General features: G+C 42.9%; 1 protein-coding gene across 2 annotated transcripts in view; it reads left to right on the top strand.

The window, feature by feature from the left end:
- Positions 1–365: 365 nt before the first annotated feature.
- Positions 366–19,396, top strand: part of LOC118401345 (septin-7-like) — a 35,348-nt gene continuing 16,317 nt past the window's right edge. Inside the window, exons 1-2 of one of the 2 annotated variants that reach the window (XM_035798771.2) lie at positions 366–709; positions 12,031–12,127. In XM_035798771.2, coding sequence (XP_035654664.1) covers positions 671–709; positions 12,031–12,127 — 136 coding nt within the window. In that variant the 5' untranslated portion in view covers positions 366–670. Of the gene's footprint in view, positions 710–12,027; positions 12,128–19,396 lie in introns of both variants that reach the window. The other variant, XM_035798770.2, reaches the window with a different exon arrangement.

The raw sequence follows: 19,396 nt of genomic DNA, 5'->3' as shown, positions 1-19,396 counted from the left end.
TGTATTAAGTGGTGGTGTCCCGTCCTTTCAGGTTGTTGGAATGAGATAGGACTAAATAGATTTAAATAGTGGAGTAGGGTGGTGTTATTTTTTATTATAAAAAAAGTATATTGTGAGCGTAGTGTTAGATGGTAGGGTATTTGTTTATTTGTTTATTATTTTTTTTCAAGCGAAGTATAAGGGAGTTGTACTCCAGTATAGTAGGTGGCAGTAACGTAACATACATTGGATGCCAACCGCCGTTAAACCTCATCGAATAAGAATGCAGTTCGTATTAAGAACCAATAGAATTCGGTAGTCCGTCGAATCTGATGTGACATCACAATTTCAGCTGTCTCTAGCCAATAGGCATATACAGTAGTTCCAAAGGAGGAGACAATCGCCTTTCGAGATTGCAACACGAACATTTCCACACTTGTGTGGTTTGTCAACGGTCTATTCTACTAGTCGTCGTAACCTATGTTGATAGTCTACCACCAACCCAATTTCATTCATTTGGGCCCGTTGAGAGGCACAAGGGTTCTGTTGCTACATACAAACGTTGCGTTGCAGGAAGAGGACCGCTCTTTTTTAAAAGCAGTGTCTCTTGACGCTTTTGTTCCGTGTTTTAAAAAAAATGTATGTCTGATCTATTCGTCTCTAGGGTGGGTGGTGTCACAGTAGTACTACAATGATCGAACGACCAGAATCTGCAGTTGCCAGCATTGCAGTAAGTGTTATTCTTATCAAATCAATGATATTTTCTCTCGTGTGAAATGGACACATATTTTCATTAATTAATTTAAACCAATACTATGAATGCATCCCATGTTGACTTATAAAACCCCATGATCGTCCGAGGCATTAGGAGAAAGAGGAATGTAGCAGAAAATTAGGATTTCTTTCATAGCTCTTGGCCTGAGTAGGTTTGTTCGAGTCCATTCTCCCTTATTCACTAGAAAACCAGCCTCTGGCAACGGAAGACTACGCATGAACGTTCTATTATAGGCCTTGCCTTAGGTTTGAGCATCTCGACTGCTACTCCGCTTTGTTGTACCCATTTACGTTGTTATTACGCGTTGTATCATTGTATTACGCAGCATACATTGTATAGATATTTTGTCTTTATTATAAAGGTAACAATTGTAATCTGCTCTTGCGAAGTGCATTGGTCGCTTTAAAATCGGCTCACGCACCGACCGATCAAATTGAATAGTGCCAATGACATCCCACGTCCAGTCGTGGAACGGCATGGACATGCATGCATAATAACGCGTTGGAGAGACTAACCCTAACATTGCGAATGTACTATGGAATTTCTGAGGAGAGGCTTATCTTTCCATGCAGATATCCGAAACATCCATAGGCTATATGAATATGGCAATTTTGTATTTTGCGCACGTGATGAATGTTATTGGATGTAGTGGAGCCTGATGATTTCATTCTATAGAGCTCACCAGCTTTGTAGGCCTAAAAAAGAAGTTACCTCTGGTTCATTTAGCCATTCCTAATAGGGAACGAATAGGGTTTTGGGATAAATGCTGAAAATAAGGTCTGAGGTTAACACAGGCTTAGGAGCTCTTATATTTTTTGTTCTGAGATATCAGTCAGTTAACATGACCTTTATGAAATATGAAGCCTTTATGTGCATTATGTGTGGTGTGTGTGTGTGTGTGTGTGTGTGTGTGTGTGGGGGGTGGTGATGTGTCATGATAAAGATTATCTCATTAAACAAAACATATACCATCTCCTATATGCCTGTGTTTACCACAAACCTTATTTTCAGCATATATACAACTCTTAAATTTCCCTATAGGATTTGTCCAACGAACCATGGTGTAGTTAGTGCCTACAAAAATACGCCTTTACTATTTCTCTCTATAGGCTGTAAGTGGGTCTTGTTCAATCTAAATTTGACTAGGCCTATGTTAAGTTCAATATGCAGAAAAACACAATTTGGCAAATTTGCATTGGCAAACAAGAGAATCAAATGCAGATGTCATCCAGAGGGGGTTAAAGAGCAACACATGGACATGGACTGCCTCTTCTGAACCACAGACACAGCTTTATTCACAGGCCTCAAATCTCTATCTCTCCCTCTTCAAAAAATCACCAATAATTCAAGCTGCTACCCATCTGGTACGTGTAGGTCTGTGACAGTAATGGTATTTTGGATGACAGTTATTGGTCAGCCAAGTGATCATAGTCACCATTTAAATAGCAAAAACACGTTTTTTTTTTTTAATACTAACATTTTCTCCTCCGCTCCTGACTGCATGTTTTCTCTGCTCCTGACTGCATGTTTTCTCCGCTCCTGACTGCATGTTTTCTCCGCTCCTGACTGCATGTTTTCTCTGCTCCTGACTGCATGTTTTTCTCTGCTCCTGACTGCATGTTTTCTCCGCTCCTGACTGCATGTTTTCTCCGCTCCTGACTGCATGTTTTCTCTGCTCCTGACTGCATGTTTTCTCTGCTCCTGACTCCTGACTGCATGTTTTCTCTGCTCCTGACTGCATGTTTTCTCTGCTCCTGACTGCATGTTTTCTCTGCTCCTGACTGCATGTTTTCTCTGCTCCTGACTGCATGTTTTCTCTGCTCCTGACTGCATGTTTTCTCTGCTCCTGACTGCATGTTTTCTCTGCTCCTGACTGCATGTTTTCTCTGCTCCTGACTGCATGTTTTCTCTGCTCCTGACTGCATGTTTTCTCTGCTCCTGACTGCATGTTTTCTCTGCTCCTGACTGCATGTTTTCTCTGCTCCTGACTGCATGTTTTCTCTGCTCCTGACTGCATGTTTTCTCTGCTCCTGACTGCATGTTTTCTCTTGCTCCTGACTCTGCTCCTGACTGCATGTTTTCTCTGCTCCTGACTGCATGTTTTCTCCTGCTCCTGACTGCATGTTTTCTCCGCTCCTGACTGCATGTTTTCTCCGCTCCTGACTGCATGTTTTCTCCGCTCCTGACTGCATGTTTTCTCTGCTCCTGACTGCATGTTTTCTCCGCTCCTGACTGCATGTTTTCTCCGCTCCTGACTGCATGTTTTCTCTGCTCCTGACTGCATGTTTTCTCTGCTCCTGACTGCATGTTTTCTCTGCTCCTGACTGCATGTTTTCTCTGCTCCTGACTGCATGTTTTCTCCGCTCCTGACTGCATGTTTTCTCCGCTCCTGACTGCATGTTTTCTCCGCTCCTGACTGCATGTTTTCTCTGCTCCTGACTGCATGTTTTCTCTGCTCCTGACTGCATGTTTTCTCTGCTCCTGACTGCATGTTTTCTCTGCTCCTGACTGCATGTTTTCTCTGCTCCTGACTGCATGTTTTCTCCGCTCCTGACTGCTGGGAAGGGGGCATTGCCTAGGCAACCAAAGACTTGTTTGCTACAGTTGAAGTCGGAAGTTTACATACATTTAGGTTGGAGTCATTAACTTGTTTTTCAACCATTCCACAAATGTCTTGTTAAGAAACCATAGTTGTACCTTTAAACAGCTTGGGAAATTCCCGAAAATGATGTCATGGCTTTAGAAGCTTCTGATAGGCTAATTGACATCATTTGAGTCAATTGGAGGTGTACCTGTGGGTGTATTTCAAGGCCTACATTCAAACTCAGTGCCTCTTTGCTTGACATCGTGGGAAAATCAAAAGAAATCAGCCAAGACCTCAGACAAAACATTGTAGACCTCAAGTCAGGGTCAGCCTTGCGAGCAATTTCCAAACACCTGAAGGTACCACGTTCATCTGTACAAACAATAGTAAAGACCATGGGACCATGCAGTCGTCATACCTCTTAGGAAGGATACGCGTTCTGTCTCCTAGAGATGAACGTACTTTGGTGCGAAAAGTGCAAATCAATCCCAGAACAACAGCAAAGGACCTTGTGAAAATTCTGGAGGAAATGGTACAAAACTATCGTTTTCCACAGTAAAACGAGTCCTATATCAACATAACCTGAAAGGCCATTCAGCAAGGAAGAAGCCACTGCTCCAAAACTGCCATAAAAAAAAAAGCCAGACTACGGTTTGCAACTGCACATGGGGACAAAGATCATACTTTTTGGAGAAATGTCCTCTGGTCTGATGAAACAAAAATAGAACTGGCCATAATGACCATCGTTATGTTTGGAGGAAAAAGGGGGAGGCTTGTAGAACACCATCCCAACCGTGAAGCACGGGGGTGGCAGCATCATGTTGTGGGGGTGCTTTGCTGCAGGAGGGACTGGTGCACTTCACAAAATAGATGGCATCATGAGGGGGGTAAATGTTGTGGATATATTGAAGCGACATCTCAAGACATCAGTCAGGAAGTTAAAGTTGGTCGCAAATGGGTCTTCCAAATGGACAATGACCCCAAGCATACTTCCAAAGTTGTGGCAAAATTGCTTAAGGACAACAAAGTCAAGGTTTTGGAGTGGCCATCAAAAGCGCCGACCTCAATCCTATAGAAAATGTGTGGGCAGAACTGAAAAAGCGTGTGCGAGCAAGGAGGCCTACAAACCTGACTCCGTTACACCAGCTCTGTCAGGAGGAATGGGCCAAAATTCACCCAACTTATTGTGGGAAGCTTGTGGAAGGCTACCAGAAACGTTTGACCCAAGTCAAACTATTTTAAGACAATGCTACCAAATACTAATTGAGTGTATGTAAGCTTCTGACGCACTGGGAATGTTATGAAAGAAATAAATAAAAGCTGAAATAAATCACTACTATTATTCTGACATTTCACTTTCTTAAAATAAAGTGGTGATCCTAAGACAGGGAATTTTTACTAGGATTAAATGTCAGGAATTGTGAAACTGAGTTTAAATGTATTTGTCTCAGGTGTATGTAAACTTCCGACTTTAAATGTACATCTATACTTAATATGTTCTGTTTAACTCATTCAACAACTTATTTTTTAAATTATTTGTGGTGTGGTTTTCATCCCCTTTTAGGCTTCCATCCTCACCTGCACACCATTTACATTTTTTTAAATAAAACCATACAGATTTTGTACATTTTCTTTCACTTTTCTTTGGAGTGAATAATCACCTTGCTTGCAAGGAGCACCAAAATCTCATCACGTTGTTATATCAAATCTCATTTTATTAGTCACATGCGCCGAATACAACAGGTAGACCTTACAGTGAACTGATTACTTACGAGCCCCTAACCAACTGCAGTTTTAACAAAAAATACGGATAAGAATACGAGATAAAAGTAACAAATAATTAAAGAGCTGCAGTAAAATAACAATATATACAGGGGGGTGCCGGTACAGAGTCAATGTGCGGGGGGCACTGGTTAGTTGAGGTAGTATGTACATGTAGGTATAATAAATTAAATTGACTACGCATAGATGACAACAGAGAGTGGGGGGGATGCAAATAGTCTGGTTAGCCATTTGACTAGATGTTCAGGAGTCTTAATGGCTTGGGGGTAGAAGCTGTTTAGAAGCCTCTTAGACCTAGACGTGGGGCTCCGGTACCACTTGCTGTGTGGTAGCAGAGAGAAGAGTCTATGACTAGGGTGTCTGGAGTAGAGGTCGACCGATTATGATTTTTCAACGCCGATACCGATTTATTGGAGGACCACAAAAAAAGCAGATACCGATTATAAAATATATATTAATAAAATAAGTGTGCATTCAATATAGTTGTAATTGTCATAAATGTTTTATTTTTAACTTAATATAATACATAAATAAAATCAATTTGGCCTCAAATAAATAATTAAACATGTTCAATTTGGTTTAAATAATGCAAAAACAAAGTGTTAGAGAAGAAAGTAAAAGTGCAATATGTGCCATGTAAGAAAGCTAACGTTCAAGTTTCTTGCTCAGAACATGAGAACATATGAAAGCTGGTGGTTCCTTTTAACATGAGTCTTCAATATTCCCAGGTAAGAAGTTTTAGTTATTCTAGGAATTGTAGGACTATTTATCTCTATACCATTTGTATTTCATTAACCTTTGACTATTGGATGCTCTTATAGGCACTTTACTATTGCCAGTGTAACAGTATTGCTTCCATCCCTCTCCTCGCTCAAACCAGGAACACATCGACAGCAGCCACCCTCAAAGCAGCGTTACCCATTGCTCCACAAAAGCTGCGGCTACTCCAAGTCTCAGCGAGTGACGTTTGAAACGCTATTAGTGCGCACCCCGCTAACTAGTTGGCAATTTCACATCGGTTACACCAGCCTAATCTCGGTAGTTGATAAACAGTCATAATAGCTCAATGCTTGAAGCACAGCAAAGAGCTGCTGGAAAGAAATGCGCGAAAGTGTTGTTTGAATGAATTAATATGGTAGAATCCGGAAACTATCATCTCGAAAACAAGACTTTTATTCTTTCAGTGAAATACGGAGCCGTTCCGTATTTCATCTAACGGGTGGCATCCATAAGTCTAAATATTCCTGTTACATTGCACAACCTTCAATGTTATGTCATAATTACGTCAAATTCTGGCAAATTAGGCGGTCCAAACTGTTACATATACACTGACTCTGCATTCAATGAACGCAAGAAAAGTGACAGTTTCACCTGGTTAATATTGCCTGCTAACCTGGATTTCTTTTAGCTAAATATGCAGGTTTAAAAATATATACTTTTGTGTATTGATTTTAAGAAAGGCATTGATGTTTATGGTTAGGTAAATATTGGAGCAACGACAGTCCTTTTTCGCGAATACGCACCGCATCAATTATATGTAACGCAGGACACGCTAGATAAACTAGTAATATCACTAGTGATTATGATTGATTGTTTTTTATAAGATAAAGTTTAATGCTAGTTAGCAACTTACCTTGGCTTACTCCATTCGCGTAACAGGCAGGCTCCTCGTGGAGTGCAATGAGAGGCAGGTGGTTAGAGCGTTGGACTAGTAAACTGTAAGATTGCAAGATTGAATCCCTAAGCTGACAATGTAAAAATCTGTCATTCTGCCCCTGAACAAGGCAGTTAACCCACCGTTCCTAGGCCGTCATTGAAAGTAAGAATGTGTTCTTAACTGTCTTGCCTATTTAAATAAAGATTAAATTAAGGTGTTATATATATTTTTTTTTTTATAAAAAAAACAGCCAAATCGGTGTCCAAAAATACAGATTTCCAATTGTTATGTCATCTTCAAATCGGCCCTAATTAATCGGTCGACCTCTAGTCTGGAGTGTTTTTTTTTGACAATTGTTAGGGCCTTCCTCTGACACCGCCTGGTATAGGGTTCCTGGATGGCAGGAAGCTTGGCCCCAGTGATGCACTGGGCAGGACGCACTACCCTCTAGTGCCTTGCGGTCGGAGGCCAAGCAGTTGCCATACCAGGTAGTGATGCAACCATCCAGGATGCTCTGGCGGCCCGTCAGGAAGTCCAGGATCCAGTTGCAGAGGGAGGTGTTTAGTCCCAGGGTCCTTAGTGCCCTCAAAGCTCATCAATAAGCTATGTTAATAGGGCTAGGCGTCCCGCTAGCGGGACAACTTTTGGTGAAACTGGAGGTTGCATAATTCAAATAAGTAATCATAAAAATTATGGATTTTAAACATTTAGGTACATACACTGCTCAAAAAAATAAAGGGAACACTTAAACAACACAATGTAACTCCAAGTCAATTACACTTCTGTGAAATCAAACTGTCCACTTAGGAAGCAACACTGATTGACAATCAATTTCACATGCTGTTGTGCAAATGGAATAGACAACAGGTGGAAATGATAGGCAATTAGCAAGACACCCCAATAAAGGAGTGGTGCTTTCACTCTAGTGGTAGCATGAGACTGAGTCTACAATCCACACAAGTGACTCAGTTAGTGCAGATGATCCAGAATGGCACATCAATGCGAGCTGTGGCAAGAAGGTTTGCTGTGTCTGTCAGCGTAGTGTCCAGAGCATGGAGGCGCTACCAGGAGACAGGCCAGTACATCAGGAGACGTGGAGGAGGCCGTAGGAGGGCAACAACCCAGCAGCAGGACCGCTACCTCCGCCTTTGTGCCAGGAGGAGTAGGAGGAGCACTGCCAGAGCCCTGCAAAAGACCTCCAGCAGGCCATAAATGTGCATGTGTCTGCTTAATCGGTCAGAAACAGACTCAATGAGGGTGGTATGAGGGCCCGACGTCCACAGGTGGGGGTTGTGCTTACAGCCCAACACCGTGCAGGATGTTTGGCATTTGCCAGAGAACACCAAGATTGGCAAATTCGCAACTGGCGCCCTGTGCTCTTCACAGATGAAAGCAGGTTCACACTGAGCACATGTGACAGAGTCTGGAGACGCCGTGGAGAACGTTCTGCTGCCTGCAACATCCTCCAGCATGACCGGTTTGGCGGTGGGTCAGTCATGGTGTGGGGTGGCATTTCTTTGGGGGGCCGCACAGCCCTCCATGTGCTCGCCAGAGGTGGCCTGACTGCCATTAGATACCGAGATGAGATCCTCCGACCCCTTGTGAGACCATATGCTGGTGCGGTTGGCCCTTGGTTCCTCCTAATGTAAGACAATGCTAGACCTCATGTGGCTGGAGTGTGTCAGCAGTTCCAGCAAGAGGAAGGCATTGATTCTATGGACTGGCCCGCCTGTTCCCCAGACCTGAATCCAATTGAGCACATCTGGGACATCATGTCTCGCTCCATCCACCAACGCCACGTTGCACCACAGACTGTCCAGGAGTTGGCAGATGCTTTAGTCCAGGTCTGGGAGGAGATCCCTCAGGAGACCATCCACCACCTCATCAGGAGCATGCCCAGGTGTTGTAGGGTGGTCATACAGGCACTTGGAGGCCACACACACTACTGAGCCTCATTTTGACTTGTTTTAAGGACATTACATTAAAGTTGGATCAGTCTGTAGTGTGGTTTTCCACTTTACTTTTGAGTGTGACTCCAAATCCAGACCTCCATGGGTTGATACATTTGAGCACATTCAACTATGTAAAGAAAAGTATTTAATAAGAATATTTCATTCATTCAGATCTAGGATGTGTTATTTTAGTGTTCCTTTATTTTTTGAGCAGTGTACAAGTGTCTTATATCAGTTGAAAGCTTACATTCTTGTTAATCTAACTGCCTTGTCCGATTTACAGTAGCCATTACAGCGAAAGCAGGCCATGCGATTGTTTGAGGATGGCGCCCCACATCAAAATATTTTTCCACCAGCACAGGTTTCATAAGCAATTTAAATATTCACTTACTATTTGAAAATCTTCCTCTGATTTGTTATCCAAATGTTCCCAGCTATAACATGTCGTGTCGTTTTTGTTAGATAAAATCCTTCTATATATCCCAAAAAGTCAGTTTAGTTGGCGCCATTGATTTGAGTAAGCCACTCGTTCAACATGCAGAGAAAGGAATCCGAAAGTCTACCCCTAAACTTTGTTTCAACTAGTCAAAATATGTTTCCATTTACTCCTCAGATTTCTTAAGGAAAGAAGTATGTTCAATAGGAAACCCATTTTTATCAGGTCTTCATCGTGTGCGCATACATGAATTTCCAAGACTGTGTCCCTGTACTAAAACTGATATTTTTATTCATTTTGGAAGTTACAAGCCTGAAACCTTGAACATAGACTGCTGACACCCCGTGGAAGCCATAGAAATTGCATCCTGGGAGCTAGAATTCAGTATGCCCCAATACATTCCATTTGTAAGAGCATGGGCTCAGCATGGGCATGGACACTTTCGGTATTGCAGATTAGTTGACGGCGTGCCCAGAAAACCATTCCCATAGACGTCCCTGTAGAGAAGTCCAATTTGAACCCCACACACACACACACACACACACACACACAATCCCCCCCCCTTCGTTATCACCTTTGTACCAAAAATATCCATTGAATAATTCAAGTGGAGTTATTGGCTCTAAAGCAGATGGCAACTGCAATGAAACGGCTTATGCGGATGGGAGTAGCCATCTTGGATGCTGCCTCCAGTTATTATATACCTCAGTGCTTCAGTGAGCTGTTCGTTCCACACAGCAACATATAAACAATTATGATGTTTGTTTTATTTTCATGACTGTCTTCTTCCATAATCATCGGTTACATGATTATACAGGAATTGTGCCAGCCCAAGAACTTACGCGTTACCCCCAGGTGATGAGAACACTTAGATGGCATCACAACAACATTATGTAACCCAGAATTGGTAGGGAGCGAATATGGAAATTGCTTGGGTCATTGCATAGAAGCACGGCTTTGGGGTTTTAGGCAGGGTTTCTGTACAGCACTTTGAGATATCAGTACAAAGGGCTATATAAATAAATTTGATTTGATTTAAAATCACTTACTTGCCCGCCGCCTGTACACATACTGACCTGTAAACAACAGCAAATGATACATTGATACAGTTCCTTTTGAATTATCAGTCTCAGAAATTGCAGCCCAAATAAATGCTTCACGGAGTTCAAGCAACAGACACATCTCAACATCAACTGTTCAGAGGAGACTGCGTGAATCAGGCCTTCATGGTCGAATTGCTTCAAAGAAACCACTACTAAATGATACCAATAAGAGGAAGCGACTTGCTTGGGCCAAGAAACACAAGCAATGGACATTAGACCGGTGGAAATCTGTCCTTTTGGTCTGATGAGTCCAAATGTGAGATTTTTTTTTGTTCCAACCGTCGTGTCTTTGTGAGACGCAGAGTAGGTGAATGGATGATCTCTGCATGTGTGGTTCCCACCGTGAAGCACCATCTGTGATGGTGTGGGGGTGCTTTGCTGGTGACACGTGATTCTGTGGTCAGTGATTTATTTAGAATTCAAGGCACAGCATGGCTACCACAGCATTTTGCAGCAATAATGCCATCCCATCTGGTTTATGCTTCGTGAGTCTATCATTTGTTTTCCAACAGGACAATGACCCAACACACCTCCAGGCTGTTTAAGGGCTGTTTGACCAAGAAAGAGAGTGATGGAGTACTGCATCAGATGTCCTGGCCTTCACAATCACCCGCCCTCAACCCAATTGAGATGGTTTGGGATGAGTTGGACCGCAGAGTGAAGGAAAAGCATGATTGTTGGAAAAGCATTCCAGATTAAGCTGGTTGAGTGTGTAAAGGGTGGCTACTTTGAAGATTCTGAAATATAAAATATATTTGGATTTGTTGAATCCTTTTTTTGGTTACAACATGATTCCATATGTGTTATTTCATCGTTTTGATGCCTTCTACAATATAGTAAAAATAAAGAAAAACCCTTGAATGAGCAGGTGTGTCCAAACTTTTGATTGGTACTGTACATACAACTAGGAATAAAGTGACTAGGCAACAGGATAGATGGTTAACTTTAACAGCAGCGTATGTGATGAGTCAAAAGAGTAAGTACAAACAGGGTCAATGCAGATAGTCCGCATATATTGCTTGGGGGTAGAAGCTATTCCGGGTCCTGTTGGTTCTAGACTTGCTTGCCATGTGGTAGCAGAGAGAACAGACTATGACTTGGGTGGCTGGACATACAACAAAGTGTTTGCTATCTTAGCAGCCCTATTGTTTCCTGATTCTGTAGGATAAGTGAGAGGACACATGTTTTCAGGGTGGTAGACAGTGGCCCACTGGGTTGCTGTGTAGGAGTGACTAGTGTGGCCCCTCTCTCTCTCTACCCGAGTTTTCCATTGGGACACACACGAGGGCCGTTAGCAGGGGTGAGCAGCAATCAATTGTACTTGCCTTGTGTAGCGTGCATGACACCGCGCTGGGAGAGGATGATATTACAGCAGGCAGGGGGAGAGGGAGGAATGGAGAAATACAGTACCAGGGAGAAGGAGAACACACAACTTGGGAACGCCTTGGCTGTCATTTGGTGCGAGATCCATGGTCTCCATGATGACGTCTCTCAGATGATGGATATGATGGATATGATACAACTGGTAAATAAACAGGGGGAGCAGTTAGACTACCATTTTACTCACCTCACCCCCAAAACCCTGTTCCAGTTTTACCCCTCTCCTTCAATGGTGCTTTGTCACTCCCGGCCAGAGAAATTTGAATCTAAAACCAACTCTTTGTCTCCGTGGGAGTGTGTACGCACATGCCGTGTACACAATCTCAAGGTGTTTGTCCCCCCCCGGAAGATTCCAGAGTAACTCTGTGTTTTCTTCCAGCAGAGGAATCTGGAGGGGTATGTGGGGTTCGCCAACCTCCCAAACCAGGTGTACAGGAAGTCAGTGAAGAGGGGCTTTGAGTTCACACTAATGGTTGTTGGTGAGTCACTTTGTCTGCTTATTTTTTTCTGTCAGTCTGTCTGAAAAGGGAATGTAAACCATGCCATTTGAGGTTTAATATTTAGTTTGAATGGATTGTGTGGATCGGTGTGTTTTTCCTATGTCTCTGCATGGAATTGAAGTTGAAATGTCATTGGACATTTTGAGTTGTGACAATGTGTTAATTATTTGTACATCTCTATACTGGAAAACTTGTGGATTGAAGAATTAACAAACCACAGAATGTATGAATGAACTTGTTGGAATCTGGTGTCTAAGAAGATAAGATGGGTAGAGAATGTAGGCTTGATGGGTTATACACATTGACACACAATCACATGTTTATTGAATCATCACTCTGCATGAGGCAATTGGTGTCAGGGTATACAGTATTCAAATCAAATTGTATTGTTCACATACACATATATTTAGCAGATGTTATTGCTGGTGTAGTGAAATGCTTGTGCAGTAGTATCTAAAAGAGATTCACAACAATCCACACATCTAAAATAGTGGAATTAAGAAATATATAAATATTAGATTGAGCAATGTCGGAGTGGCATTGACTAAAATACAGTAGAATAGAATACACTATATACATACTAAGCTGCCTACCAACGCTTAGTCAGACTGCTCTATCAAATATTAAATCATAGACTTAATTAGAATATAATAAACACACAGAAATACGAGCCTTTGGACATTAATATGGTCAAATCCGGAAACTATCATTTAGAAAACAAAACCTTTATTCTTTTAGTGAAATACGGAACCGTTCCGTATTTTATCGGACTGGCGGCAACCCTAAGTCTAAATATTGCTGTTACATTGCACAACCTTCAATGTTTTGTCATAATTATGTCAAATTCTGGCAAATTAATTACTGTCTTTGTAAGGAAGAAATGGTCTTCACACAGTTCAACGAGCCAAGCGGCCCAAACTGCTGCATATACCCTGACTCTGCTTGCACAGAACGCAAGAGAAGTGACAATTTCCCTAGTTAAAAGAAATTCATGTTAGCAGGCAATATTAACTAAATATGCAGGTTTACATTTTTTTACTTGTGTATTGATTTTAAGAAAGGCATTGATGTTTATGGTTAGGTACATTGGTGCAACGACAGTGCTTTTTTTCGCCAATGCGCTTGTTAAATCATCACCCGTTTGGCGAAGTAGGCTGTGATTCAAAGATAAATTAACAGGCATCGCATTGATTATATGCAACGCAGGACACGCTAGATAAACCATGTGTAGTTAACTAGTGATTATGTTAAGATTAATTAATTGTGAGGAGATGCACTGCAGTACTTAATGCAGCTAGTGGCCACACCAGATACTGACTGTCACTTGATTTTGACCCCCCTTTTTGTTCAAGGACAGATTATTCCATTTATATTAGTCACATGTATGTGGAACTTGTTCAATTTATGTCCGTTGTTATGTTCATACAAATATTTACACATTGTTAAGTTTGCTGAAAATAAACACAGTTGACAGTGAGAGGACATTTCTTTTTTTGCTGAGTTTACTTCTGGTGTACCAAAACACAAGACACTGTCGGTGTGATCGAGGCGTAACATCCTCTGCAATGCAAACACAGAGTTCCATTGGTGTGATAAAGGCGTAACATCCTCTGCAATGCAAACACAGAGTTCCATTGGTGTGATCGAGGCGTTACGGAGGAGAGTCCCGACCAGTGGGAATCGCAAATAATTATTCCTGTCCATGTTATTAAATAACACCTTTACCCTGTTCATGTAAAAATGACCAAAAGCACTGACAGTTGTCATTTAGTACGGTGAACCTGGCAATCAAAGTCCCAATCAGTAGTTAATGTGCAATCAACAAGATGTGAAATGTGACCCCTCCTGTATCCTAGACAGCTCTTCTGGTAAAAAAAAATGCATTTGGTGACAGTGACCCAGCAAATTACATTGGTTGTCCCTCAATTAATGAAGCCTATGATTTAATATTTTGTGAAAGCCATTTTACAAACATCTGAATGCTGAAGGTGCTGTGTAGATGTAGCCTACAAATTTTAGAACAGGGATTGGGTAGGCCTACCTGTCTTTGCCGCGAACTGTACACAGTTGTTATCTGACTTGTAGATCAACGTCATACTCCGTTATATGCATCAAATTCTGATAGGCTGAAGAAGAGGAAGCATCAATTCAGTCACAACAGATTAGAAATATTTTCAGAATGAGGCCTAAATGAATGAGTAAAACATTTTTTAGTAAACTGGCGATTCGTAACGTTTGAATTGGTTTTCTTATGGATGCATGCTTCATTTGGATCTGTTTGGGCTCCCGCGGACCGATGCACTCGCATGTTACGCATCGGTCCCCGGTTCAAATGTCTATCTGTGAATCATTACATCCCTACTTTCAGCCTTGTTACATATGGGCCTCTCTTTAATTATTTTTGGCTCTAACCACTGCATACCCCAGCTGGGCCAAATGTTACACGTACAAAATGTGAAGTGCGGAAGAGCGAACAAGCACAAAAGTGTTTGAGAGAGACAGTGAGAGACACTGAGTGGACAAAACATTAAGAACACCTGCTCTTTCCATGACACCGACTGACCAGGTGAAAGCTATAATCCCTTATTGATGTTACTTGTGTCGGTGTAGATGAGTGGGAGGAGACCAGTTAAAGAAGGGTTTTTAAGCCATGAGACAGTTGACACATGGGTTGTGTATGTGTGCCATTCAGAGGGTGAATGGACAAGACAAAAGATGTAAGTGCCTTTTGAACGGCTTGTGGTAGTAGGAGCCAGGTGCACCAGTTTGTATCAAGATCTGCAATGCTGCTTGATTTTTCACGCTCAACAGTTTCCTGTGTGTATCAAGAATGGTCCACCACCCAAAGGACATGTAGCCAACTTGACACAGCTGTGGGAAGCATTGGAGTGAACATGGGCCAGCGTCCTTGTGGAATGCTTTTGACACCTTGTAGAGTCCATGCCCTGACGAATTAAAGCTGTTCTGAGGTCAAAAGGGGTGCAACTCAATAGAACACATTTAGATGCACACTATTGCGAAACTCTACCTCTATCACTGTGAGTGTTAGAGAGCGCACTTTCAGGCAAGTAGTGAGCTGTAGCTGTGTGAAGATTTGCTGTAATAGAAGCCAGCTGGGTTCACTGTTTTGACAGGCTAGGGCTCTGTTTGGGTCTTGACTGAAAGTGAATCCACTCGCTTGTTAGAGCCCAGTCGCTTGGAAGTGTCTCCACTGTTCCGCTGTCACTCTGAGACTGATGCCACAGAACTTTGGCCCGGGACAATTTTTTTCCCTCCAAAAATCCGGGAAGGATTTAAACCTGTTTCCTGGCTTTTTGGCCAGCTGGCAGTTTCTGTAGCTAACTTTGGAAAGATTGGAAAGATCCGTGCTGCTGTGCAAGGTTATCCAAATCCATGATATACTGTAGGAACAAAGTGGAGTCTAAACAGCCCACTATAACAACTCACCTCACAAGACCTAAGAATTTACAACCCTGCACAACACTTGGAAGTGGAGCTTCTCTTTACTCACAGTCAGTGCCTAGCAGTGGATCCCAGTCTGTGTTATCTCCTGTTAGCCATTATGTCTGTGTCTACTTGCCTGCCTGTCTGTCTCCTGGTTGTGTGTAAGCTCTCTGTGTGCGTTCTGATAAGAAGGTCTGACAGGCTTAGTTCTGACTGGCTTGCTTGCTGACCTGGCAGGGGACCCAGGCTTTGGCTGAGTAATCTATGGGATTAACTGTAGTTTTCTTTGTGTAGTTCACTCATCAGTGTTTGTACTGAGGCCTTGGCTTGGCCCACATCTCCTCTACTACCCATTCACCTTCCCCTAGCCTATATAACACAGTCCTCCACCAGCCCATATTCAATGCCAGTCTATTTTCACCTATTGGTTTCATCCAACTCATCTTTTTTACTGTCATCTGCTAACCCTTGTTTACTGTTCACTGACCAAAAGGATAGCATTACCTTAGAAGCATAGAATCATGAAAAGAAAGGATGTTTTCAGAAATTGATGTTCCAGGTGAATCGTAAAGGAAATCTCATCACATTACAAGATGACAGAGCCACTAAGAAAGTAATTGAGAAATGTATTTCTCAATGATTTATTATGGCCCTTGGCGGTAAGACACAGCAGGATAATGTGTGTGATCAGTGGGACTGCTGCTGGGTGTGTGAGTGACTGTGTGTGGGAGGCGCTGCTGCTGCAGAGTGTGCACATGTCCTGTATGACCTCACACGTGCTGTTTCTGTTTAGACTCAGAGGTTCAAAGTTAAACTTTTATACATTACTCACTCTCTCTCTCTCACATCTCTAGAAACTGGCTCACATTGTCTATTTTAAGATCAGGTCTTTATAGTCAGTGGAGTGTAGCTAATCTATCTGTAAGGCTACCAGAGTATTTCCTTTTGGACCCAATACACTTCCTAATCATTTATAACAGTTTGATGTTATCAACATTGTGCCCTATGTCCATCCTTGTGAGTTGCAGATCTTTATCACAATAGAGATGACCTTTGACCCTACTGCAGCCATCCCTTTTCTCCTGAACAATAGAGTTTATCACTACTGAATTCAGTCCCACTGAAACATCCCAACTCACATTCTCTCTCTTCCCTTCCCCCTCTTACCCTTTCTTTCCTCTCCCTTCCCCCTCTTTCTCCCTTCTCTGTTTAGTGTGTGTCGGCCAGATGTCTTATTTGACTCCGATTCAAGCGCACATGTCTGTTAGTTAGGGGAGGAGAGTTCTGTGTTTGTCAGTGGTAAAGAGCTACAGGCATACCGACTATAAGCACCAGGAGCCCCTTTCTGTGGGGCGAGGTGAGAAGAGGAGCAAGGGGTCTGGCCGGGCACGGGAGGGGCGCTGGGTAAAGGGGCCTGTCAGGATGTCGAGGGCCAACTGCTGCCCCATGGGTAATTTTTGGTTGGCCATTAGTATGTTGACAGGAAGAAAGTACAGATAAAAAGCCAGGAATGTTAATAATCTCCTGGGAAATGTACCCTGTGTGTCCATCTGTATGTCTGTCCCCATAGCCCTTTCAATCAGTCACTCTCTAACTGTTCTTCACTACTCTACATCCGTTCCCTCCCCATCTGCATTTTCTCTTCACCTGACTCTTAGTCTCTCCCTCTGTCCCCCTCACACTGCTCAGTTAATGTTCTTGTAATGAAAGAAAGAGGGGGGAGTGAGAGGGGGTTCAACCAGCGATCCATCCATGCAGCTCTGGGTCATCAGGGGCAGGGTCTATTTATGGAGAGTGTGTTTCCAGAGATCATGTGAACCAGTATTTAATGAACTGATAGGCAGGCTAATTCATTTGGACTTGCCCTCCGGCGGGGGGGGGGGGTCAGCTATTTTGTACCACAGAACAGCCGCTGTCACAACTAACTGTATGTGGTATGTCAACTGTTGTTGTACCATGATTTTGACCCCCATGAGTTACCATGGGGTCAGGGGAGACTGGTGGGAGGCGCTATAGGAGGACAGGCTCATTGTAATGGCTGGAATGTAATAAATGTTTGTTTGAAACCGTTCCATTTATTCCATTCCAGGCTCTGCATTAGGTTAATGCTGATATCTGGCAAACCAAACTAGTGTGCTCGCTTGAAAAATGAGAAAAAAGCACAAAAGTACTGTTTGAGACACCATAGCCAGTATACACTTCCTCAAAATAGTCAGAATTAATCTAAGATAACTCAATAATTCGGTCATTAATTTTGACGTTTTTGCAGAGGACATTTTAGTCGTGCAATTTTACATCCAACTAAAATATTATTCCAAGATGTCGTAGCAGTGCAGATGTGTTTTGTTCGTCCCTTGTGTACTTTTGTGTTTTTTGTATATCTTTCAATTTTATTTTCAATCTCTTCTTTTAGTTCAATTATACCTTCCGGTAACCTGCCTCACCCAATGTAATACGGAACCGCTATTATTTTTAATTTTTAGACCTTATAAGCAAGAACCACCTAGCCATCAGAAGCTACTTAACTAAAGCTATTTAGTCATTGTTAGCCACTGCTAGCGGCCTTTACCTTTGGCACAGATACCAGCCCTTTTTTAGTTTTTTGCCTGGATAATACTCGCCAGCCTAGCAGTAACGGACTGTCTCTCCACCACAACGCCGGATTCCTGCCGTAAACCCTGGACCATTACTCTGATCTTCACAGCTATCCTATCTAGCACCCACCAAGTTACCCAGTACCGAAGCTATCTCGGCCTACTCAGTTGTTCACCCGGACTCCATCCAAACACGGCTAGAACACACTACTCCACCAGATAATTGCCATAAGCTCTGGACCTTGGCACCGGATCACCGCTGCTACCAAGTGGCAATAGTGGCTAACGCCCCTGACCCGAAGCTAGCACCAGTTAGCCGTGAGACAGGCGCATCTCCCGGCTAGAACGCTAAATTACTACAATACCTCTTTCGTCATCTGGCTTGGATCCTTAGTCGACACGGCGCCCAGCCGCACCACTACGACAGGTCTGCCGATGAATACTCCATCCGCTGTGCCTTCAACCGGCCTCCGTCGGATGTCGGCGCAGACACTTCTACTAGCCCCGGGCTACTAACTTTAAACGCTGTGTCGCTATCGTAGTAGCGACTACTCCGCGGCTTTCCTGTTCCATCTATTGCTGCCCCCTGGACCCTATGATCACTTGGTTACATAGCTGATGCCTGCTGGACTGTCCATTAATCACGGTACTCCATTCTGTTTATTTTTTCAACCCTCTCTGCCCATTCATTGTCATTTTACCTGTTGTTGTTTTAGCTGATTAGCTGTTGTTGTCTCACCCGTTGTTGTCTTAGCTAGCCCTCCAAATCAACACCTGTGATTACTTTATGTCTCGCTGTATGTCTCTCTCATGTCAATATGCCTTGTATACTGTTGTTTAGGTTAGTTATCATTGTTTTCGTTTACAATGGAGCCCCTAGTTCCACTCATTATACCTCCTTTGTCCCACCTCCCACACATTATATCCAGCTTATCCAGAGATACAACTTCTCTTATCATCACTCAGTGCCTGGGCATCCTCCGCTGTAGCCACACCCCACCATACCCCTGTTTGCACATTATGCCCTGAATCTATACTAACCCGCCCAGAAATCTGCTCCTTTTATTCTTTGTCCCCAACGCTCTAGGCGACCAGTTTTGGTAGCCTTTAGCCGTACCCTCATCCTACTCCTCCTCTGTTCCTCGGGTGATGTGGAGGTAAACTCAGGCTCTGCGTGTCCCCAGGCACCTTCATTTGTTGACTTCTGTGA

Source organism: Oncorhynchus keta, chromosome 22, assembly GCF_023373465.1.
Source record: "Oncorhynchus keta strain PuntledgeMale-10-30-2019 chromosome 22, Oket_V2, whole genome shotgun sequence".
Classification (NCBI taxonomy): domain Eukaryota; kingdom Metazoa; phylum Chordata; class Actinopteri; order Salmoniformes; family Salmonidae; genus Oncorhynchus; species Oncorhynchus keta.
Note: the sequence above shows the minus strand (reverse complement) of the source record. Positions and strands in the feature narration are given on the sequence as shown.